This window comes from Odocoileus virginianus, chromosome 3 (assembly GCF_023699985.2).
Source record: "Odocoileus virginianus isolate 20LAN1187 ecotype Illinois chromosome 3, Ovbor_1.2, whole genome shotgun sequence".
NCBI lineage: Eukaryota > Metazoa > Chordata > Mammalia > Artiodactyla > Cervidae > Odocoileus > Odocoileus virginianus.
The window spans coordinates 3,761,202-3,769,635 of record NC_069676.1 but is presented as its reverse complement, the minus strand read 5'-3'; the positions used below and the strand labels follow the sequence as shown (position 1 = coordinate 3,769,635).

Genomic DNA, 8,434 nt, shown 5'->3' with positions numbered 1-8,434 from the left:
CTTTGAACTGAGTTGGAGAAGGTGGGACCAAGCAGGAGGCAGATCCAATAAACGGTCACGCTTTCGTGACGTCATCGACACGCGCCGGAAGTACCGTTCACAAGAGCGCTCACACTGCCCTGGCTGCGAGGATGGCAGGCTTCGCGGAGCTCGGGCTGTCTTCGTGGCTCGTGGAACAGTGTCGGCAGATGGGTTTGAAGCAGCCCACGCCCGTGCAGCTGGGCTGCATCCCTGCCATCCTGGAGGGTGAGTATGGCTTGGCTTCTCCAGGAGGCTTCCCCGCTACTGTCGCTTCTCTCGCCTTCTCTCAGCTTTTGCCCACGCGGGTCCCGTGAGGCAAGGGGCAGCCCTGGACTTTACGGGCGATCCTGGGTTCCGGAGGACGACTAGGTAATGTTGACGTTTAGGCTGCACTACTGACTCGCCTGCACAAGTGATGTAATCTCTCGTAGAAACTCTCGTAGTCTCATCACTGGGAGGGTTTGATGAATAACTAATAGATAGCACTGAGAAAATTCGGTAGAACTTGCTTTACTATCTTCATTTTACAAATGGCAATCGAGGTTGTCAAGATTATTGGTAAATCCAGGATTCTGGTCCCTAGACTGCTCCTCTCTCCACCCCTTTGGTCCAACCCAGTTTTTCCATTAAAGAGATGCCTTCAGGAAGCCTAGGATGTGACAAGTTAAGGCATTAAATAAACAGGGATGAAGAGTCAGTAGGGAGAATAGGATGCAGGTTGGGGGAGGGCATTCTGGACTGAGGAGGACATTCTGAGTTTCCCAAGCTCTGATCCCTGGGAAGGAGTCAAAATGAAATCGTGTTTAGTAGCAGGTATCTCAGGTCAATGGATGTGGGTTCCAGTCCAGGCTGTTATTCACTGGCTGTATGTCCTGGGCAAACCTTTGACTCTGTTTTTCCTTCTGTTAAATGGGGATGATAATGGCCTCACCCTCCTTAAATTTGTCAATTATTCTAAATGGAAAGTTGTCATAATGTCTTCAACAGAAAGGGCACAGGCTGGTACTGAGAATACAGTTTTTTTCATTATTGTTAAGTTGCTAAGACGTGCCCAAGTCTTTTGTGACCCCGTTGACTGTAGCCCGTTGGGCTCCTCTGTCCATGGGATTTCCCAGGCAAGAGTACTGGAGTGGGTTGCCATTTCCTTCTCCAGAGGATCTTCCTGACCCAAGGATCAAACCTATGTCTCCTGCATTAGCAGGTGGATTCTCTACCACTGAGTCACCAGGGAAGCCTGAGCATATAGTCATTGCTCATTAAATGTTAGCTGCTGTAAACTGTGCCTGATGGAATACCTGTCTGCACCTGTGACACTGCTCTGTTCTCTGCCCAGGTCGGGACTGCCTGGGCTGTGCCAAGACAGGCAGTGGCAAGACAGCAGCATTTGTCCTGCCCATCTTGCAGAAGCTATCTGAGGATCCCTATGGCATCTTCTGCCTCGTCCTGACACCCACCAGGTGAGTCCCACACCCCACACACAGACACATGCTTCTCGGGTGAGTTAACCAGCTGGGTGCTCTTGGGCACGTGCCTTTACCTCTTTGAGTACATTTGCCATGTGTGCGAAATGGAATCAGAAGTTAGCCCAACCCTTAGAGGTGCTGAAGAATTCGCAAGATGGTTTGTGAAAAGTGCTGAGCACAGGGCTTGACTCAGGGCAAGCAGGAAGGCCAGGAAGTAGGCACATGGGCAGAGGAAAGGCCCGGACAGAGCTGGGGGCAGAGAGGAGGGGATTTGGTCACTGATCCACTGACCAGCCTTGGAGCTGGGGGTGGGGGTGGAGTGGGGGGGGTTACACTTGGGTCTCGGGCTTTGATAACTGGTGTCAAGGCCATTGCTGAGGACGTGGGATGAGGAAAGGCCACTTTGGGTGGGACTGGCCGAGGATAAGCCATACTCTGTTCGGGCACCCAGCTTAGTGAGAGGGCAAGAGCCACAATGGGCCTCCAACGGTCCATATCAGAACCTTTGTCCAAAGGGGACTGGGAGCCATGGAGAGTGTGTAAACAGGAAAGATGCAAGCAGGAGGCCCTATTAATGGAGACGGGAATGAGAGGCAGGCACAAAACCCCTATCTGACTCAGTCTGGCCCCTTCATGCCCACAGGGAGCTGGCCTATCAGATCGCAGAGCAGTTCCGGGTCCTGGGAAAGCCTCTGGGCTTGAAAGACTGCATCATCGTCGGCGGCATGGGTATGGGGGGCCCCAAGGAGGCTCTGGGCATGGGACTGCTACAGCCTCAGACCATCTACCTAGCCCCATCTCTCGAATTCCACCCACAGACATGGTGGCCCAGGCCCTGGAGCTCTCCCGGAAACCACACGTAGTCATTGCCACGCCGGGACGCCTGGCTGACCACCTCCGCAGCTCCAACACCTTCAGCATAAAGAAGATCCGCTTCCTGGTGAGTCAGCTTGGGGCCCTGATTCATCCATTTGGGAACTGTGTGTCCCATAGGCCATCCGTTACCAAGTTAGGAATGGTGACAATGACATCTCAGGGACCAACGAAAGGGGGCTTGTACTAGAAAAGATGGGCTCCCCAGGTGGCTCAGTTGTAAAGAATTTGCCTGCTGATGCAGGAGATGCGGGTTCGGTCCCTACGTGGGGAAAATTCCCTGGAGGAGGAAATGGCAACCCACTCCAATATTCTCACCTGGAAAATCCCATGGACAGAGGAGCCTGGAGGACTGCAGTCCTTGGGGTTACAAAGGGTCGGACACAATTGAGTGCGCGTGCATGCACACACTAAAAAGTTAGTAGAGGGCAGGGCCTCTCTGAGGAGTTGACATTGAAGCTGAGATGGGCAAGACGGCAGGCCTCCAAGACCTCTAGGGAGAGTGCTCCAGGGTGCATGTCTGAGCCCAGGAAGGAGGCACATGGAGGAGGTAGGTTGGGCCCTAGGCTGGTGGTCAGGCCTTGGACAGTGGCCTCACCCCAGGTCCCCACCCCCTGCCTGCTGCGGCTGATGCTACAGGTGATGGATGAGGCAGACCGGCTGTTGGAGCAGGGCTGCACTGACTTCACCGTCGACCTGGAGGTCATCCTGGCAGCCGTGCCCGCCCGCAGGCAGACGCTGCTCTTCAGCGCCACGCTGACCGACACACTGAGGGAGCTACAGGGCCTGGCCACCAACCAGCCCTTCTTCTGGGAGGCTCAGGCCCCGTGAGTCCATAGCTACTTTCTGGCGGTGGGATGGGGCAGGGCAAGCGGGAGGCGGGGGTGTCCAACAGAGGTCATTGACCATGGGCGGAGCGGGCAGTGACCTCATTCAACAGAAGGGGAAACAAATATGCCCATGCCCAGGGTGCGCACCGTGGAACAGCTGGACCAGCGCTACCTGCTAGTGCCTGAGAAGGTCAAGGATGCCTACCTGGTCCACCTGATCCAGAACTTCCAGGACGAACATGAGGACTGGTCTATCATCATCTTCACCAACACGTGCAAGTGAGCATGGGCGGGCCTGCCGCTCCCGTCCCCTGGGCGTCCCTCCCCCTGCGCCTCATGGAGGTCCAGCAGGTGGTCTGTGGTTGGAGGTGTCAGGCACACGGCCAGTCTTGGCACTCCAGGGCCTCTGCTCCGACCAGCAGTTTCAGGGGATTCACTCAAGGAGGTTCAGAGAGGTCAAGCAGTTTGCTAATAAGGTCATCCCCATGAAGACAGAGCCAGGATTTGGGAGTCCTCAGACCTGCCTTTTCCTGGTGGCTCAGATGGTAAAGAATCTGTCTGCACTGCAGGAGACCCAGGTTCAGTCCCTGAGTTTGGAAGATCCCCTGGAGAAGGGAATGGCAACCCACTCCAGTATTCTTGCCTAGAGAATTCCATGGACAGGGGAGCCTGGTGGCCTACAGTCCATGGGGTTGCAAAGAGTTGGACAAGACTGAGGGACTAACACTTTCACTTTTCCTTAACTGGAAGAGCTGAGGGCCTTGGCCTCTCCCCAGGAGACCCCTGCAGCAGCTGGGAAGGCCCTGGAGCAGCCAGTTTGCTGTGATCTCGGGAGCACTGAGGCCCAGCACATCACCCCCACGGCTGTCCCCTCCACAGACCCAGGGATTTCAAAATCCTTTGACATATTTGGGGAGAGCATCAAGGAGCTGTAGGCTGGTCTAGCCTGAGCCAGCATAGAAGGGCAGCCCACAGCACGTGGAGGAGACCTCCTGACCGCTGCCCCCCAAGAATTTCTTGGGCTACCAGAAGAGAAAAGGCTGGACGTAGAGTGCTCTCTTGTTGGCTTAGGCCAGGGAAGGGGTCAGCAGGCAGGACGCAGCACCCTTGCTTCTCCCGCTTCTCCTTCCCCAGTCATGCAGGGCCACTGCTAGGGGTCTTGGGGGGGAGCACCCTCCCAGGACCCCAGCACTAGATGGACCTACAGCCTGTCCTTCCCACCAGGACCTGCCAGATCCTATGCATGATGCTACGCAAGTTCAACTTCCCCACTGTTGCTCTGCACTCCATGATGAAACAGGTGAGGCACCAGGTGGCCACCCAGAGCCCTCCCCGACCAGCCTCGCCCCGGGGACGCCTCCCGGCCCCGGGGCTTTTGCTCAGGCCCTCTCCTCTGCCTGGAACACTCTTCCTGCTGCCCCATCTGCCCCGTTCTGGCCTCCTCAAGGTCATCTCCCTCCCTGGACTGTGAGCCCCTTGAGGGCGGAGACTGTCCTGGCCTCTGTCGTGCGTGTCCCCAGGCCTCACACAGTAAGCATAAACTCTGAAACATTTCTTGGGATGTTACCTGACACTCCCCTGCCCCAATTTTCTCCCAATTTGGCACAGAAAGAACGCTTTGCCGCCCTGGCCAAGTTCAAGTCCAGCATCTACCGGATCCTGATCGCAACAGACGTGGCCTCCCGGTGAGCGGCTCCAGGGTGCTCCCTCCCCGACGGTGGCCCCCACAAACGGGCCAGAGAGGGAGGCTGGCTTCAGGCAGCCCCACTTCACCGCCGAGTGACCTTGGGTGAGTCCCAACCTCGGTTTCCCCACATGGACAGAGGTGCTGACTGACCTCTGCCTCCAGGGGCCTGGACATTCCCACTGTGCAGGTGGTCATCAACCACAACACCCCCGGACTCCCAAAGATCTACATCCACCGAGTCGGCCGGACAGCCCGCGCAGGTGAGCAGAGGGCGGGGCGGCCTTCGGGCACCCACCCTCCTGCCCGCACAGCATGCAGAGCCAGTTACGAGCTGGTGGGGCACAGGAGGGCCACAGGCCGCAGGTGAGAGAGACTAGAGGTAGTGCTCGCAAGCTGGGGAATCCTCCTTTCAGAACCATGGGCAGGACTTCCTTGGCGGTCCAGCGTCTCAGACTCTGCGCTACCCATGCAGGGGGCACGGGTTTGATCCCTTGCTGGAGAAGATCCCACACACCATGGCCAAAAAACTCCCCCAAACAAACAAAAAGACATAGGTGGGGGTGGTGTGTCTTCTCCACATGATCCAGGCAGCGCTGAGCTGTCCCCTGGGGACACGGCACACACAACCCCCCTCCCCACCACTACCTCCTGCCTCACTCGAGCCCCCTCCACCTGTGAGGGCTGGTCGCCCTAGCCCAGCAGCAAACAGGTGTATGGGTCCTGATGGGTAAGATGCTGCCCTGAGGGATTTAGCATTCAAGTTCAGCCACTTGCTGTGACTCCTGGTAGGAGCCTTGCGTCTGCTCCCCAGCCCCACTCGGAAGGGACACGGGAGATTTTCTCACACTTGGAGTGGGCAGAGCCATGGTTTCTGGAGCCAGACTGGGTTTGGCCCTTCTCTCCTGCCCTGTGGCCTCAGGCCAGTCACATCAGCTCTCTGGGCCCCCACCGCCTCGTCCAGCAATTGGTAACAAGAATGTGACGCCTGTTTGGGGCAGCTCTGAGGGTCTCAGGCCTGGCCAGCTCCCAGGGCTGTTCTAATACATTGTCTCATGGAAACTGGGAACAGAGAAGGTGGCATGTAGAGATCAGAGCTGAAGCCTGTCTGGGCTTCCTGCTGACAGAACTGGGCTTGAGCTCCCTGGCAGCCATACTGAAAAGGGAAATCAGCCACGGCACCGGCCCCTGATTAAGGCCAAGCTGGCAGGAGAGCCGCCTCTCCCTGGAGTCCTGCTGCTCCCCTGGGACAGACCTGCCTACCACATAGAGATCAAGCAGAGGGCTGAGACCTGACGCTCTAAGCTTCCTTCATTTCCACTCATTCCTCCACCCACTGAGGTCCTGTACAATTCCCCTTGATCAAGAGGAGCTCTGAGCCAGCTAGCGGTCAGGACCTGCTTGTATCGGCCCCTTCTCCTGGCTTCCAGCACACAGTCTGGGTGTGTCCCCACAGGGCGGCAGGGACAGGCCATCACGCTGGTGACGCAGTATGACATCCACCTGGTTCACGCCATCGAGGAGCAGATCAGTGAGTGGGGGCGGGGGGGGGGGGCGAGGGTGGTGCCTCCGGGTGAGACGTCCACTCACCCTGTCAATGCCTGCCTGTCTGCTCATGGGAGGAGGCTTAAACTGCACTTTCCTTCCTACGCAACCCCCATAGAAGTTTCTTTGGCCCAGCTATTGAAGCAGAAACTCCGTCATGGCCTCCAACAGCCGAAAGCCACATCTGATGGGAAGGGACTTTGGTTTCTTAGACCACAGTGTGTGGGTGGTCCCTGCAGATGAGTCAAGCCCCAGGACTGTGGCCTAGGCATGTTTTTAAAAATCCCCTTGAGTGGTTTAATGTATATCCAAGACCGAGAAGCTCTGAGGCATCTCCAACCACTGCACAGACTGTCCTGAGATTCAGAAACATCTTGACTTTAATGGACACTGTTTTCAGGAAAAAAAAAAAACTCCTAATCAAATTCATAGTGTTTTTAACAACCAGAAAGAGAGAGCAATCTGTACCTAGCTCTTGCCCACCTGATCTTTATCTGATATGACTCTCTATGGCCTTGCATGCCCTGCTACATGGAGAACTACATGGTTGAAATCTTTCTCCCTGTGGTGCCTGCCCCTCCCTGCCCCCTCCCAACCCCAGGTCCCTGCTGTCCCCACAGAGAAGAAGCTGGAGGAGTTCTCAGTGGAGGAAGCCCAGGTCCTACAGATCCTCACACAGGTCAACGTGGTGCGGAGGGAGTGTGAGATTGTGAGTGTCGGGGAAGGGGTTGGTCCTCGGGGACCCAGGGTGCTTCCTCTAAGGTGGCAACCCCTGTGATGGCCTCTTCCCTCCCCCTACTCCTTCCCCCCTGCCCAGAAACTGGAGGCGGCCAACTTCGATGAAAAGAAGGAGATTAACAAGCGGAAGCAGATGATTCTGGAGGGGAAGGTGAGGGCTGGTGGAGCCGTCCGTGTGGTAGGGGCAGGGCGCAAGGGTCTCCGGGGAGGACAGTCAGCTTAGCCAGCTTCCGGTCCTCCCTGTGCCAGGACCCCGACCTGGAGGCGAAGCGCAAGGCTGAGCTGGCCAAGATCAAGCAGAAGAACCGGCGCTTCAAGGAGAAAGTTGAGCAAACACTGCAGCGGCAGAAGGCCAACAGGGCTGACCGCGGGGGGCGCCCGCCCAGGGCCCGGCCTGAGGCCTCACTGTGCTCAGCACCCGCTCAGGGTTCAGCCTGAGTTCCGCACAGCGCCCACTCGCCTAGCCTGGGACTCCTCCATCAAGCGGAGGGTTGGAGCGCCCTCCCCTGAGGACAGGACCCTCTGCCAGCCTGCCCAGTGCCCCTCAGCAGAGCCCGCTGACACCCACGTACAGTGCACAGCCCTCCACCCTGCAGCCTCTGGCGGCCCCTTCCAGAGCCTTGGCCAAGAGGTGGGCTGCTGAGGAAGGAAGAACACTGGCTATGAGGTTGGGCCCCAGTCCACCTGGGGTACAGTGACCCCAGCTGTGTGATGAGCAAAGGTGTGTCACTTGTAGGAGGTGCTTAATAAATGAGTCTTTCAACTTCTGCAGTCTGACTCTGGGGAGCAGGGGCAGCAAGAAGAAGGTGTGGCTGCCTGAACTTCTCAAGTCCCCTGGAACATCATGTTGCCACCCTACCCACTAGTTCTCCTTTCCTGTCGGGCCAGGCCCAAAGCTTTGGACTGTAGTGTTGACCATTCCAGCTGAGTGACCTTGGGTGGGTGAAGTCCCTTATATGGGCCTCAGTTTCCTCATCTGGAAAATGGGTATAGCAACCGCTCTACTATCCGGATGTAGACATGATGTTTTGGAGAGATCGTTTCCATGCCTAGTGAACACAGCCACATTCTAGGAGCTTCCCCACTTGCCCACTTGGTTGTACTTGGGGTTTGTGGCCAGAGTGAAGTGAAAGTGGGGGGCTTAATCAGGGTCCATGTTAGTCCAAACTGGTCCAGACAACATGGGCAGGGCTTAAGGAGATGGGGAAGCAGAGACGTGTCCTGGACATGCTCCCTCAGGCTTTCTGAACCTCACCCTCTTAAGTGGCTTACCAAACCCT

General features: G+C 56.9%; 1 protein-coding gene across 2 annotated transcripts; it reads left to right on the top strand.

Moving 5' to 3' along the window:
• The first annotated feature begins 79 nt into the window (after positions 1-79).
• DDX49 (DEAD-box helicase 49) lies at positions 80-7,917 on the top strand. 2 transcript variants are annotated; one of them, XM_020884566.2, is made up of 13 exons: positions 81-246; positions 1,355-1,478; positions 2,128-2,213; positions 2,303-2,424; positions 2,997-3,184; positions 3,326-3,466; positions 4,412-4,487; positions 4,796-4,872; positions 5,037-5,134; positions 6,328-6,402; positions 7,037-7,125; positions 7,234-7,305; positions 7,404-7,917. In XM_020884566.2, exons 1-13 carry the CDS (start codon positions 132-134, stop codon positions 7,590-7,592), a joined length of 1,452 nt encoding a protein of 483 aa, XP_020740225.1. In that variant the 5' UTR covers positions 81-131; the 3' UTR covers positions 7,593-7,917. The 2 variants fall into 2 exon arrangements, with proteins under 2 accessions (XP_070317529.1, XP_020740225.1); XM_070461428.1 differs by lacking the exon at positions 7,404-7,917 and having other exon boundaries at positions 80-246; positions 7,018-7,125; positions 7,234-7,265.
• The last annotated feature ends 517 nt before the right edge of the window (positions 7,918-8,434 follow it).

Bases quoted from the DNA above. Each gene is read 5' to 3' on its own strand.
- DDX49 (XM_020884566.2), top strand. From the start codon at position 132: ATGGCAGGCTTCGCGGAGCTCGGGCTGTCTTCGTGGCTCGTGGAACAG. The intron at 2,425-2,996 runs GTGAGTCAGCTT...CTGATGCTACAG, and splicing joins TAAAGAAGATCCGCTTCCTG to GTGATGGATGAGGCAGACCG. The intron at 6,403-7,036 runs GTGAGTGGGGGC...CTGTCCCCACAG, and splicing joins CGCCATCGAGGAGCAGATCA to AGAAGAAGCTGGAGGAGTTC.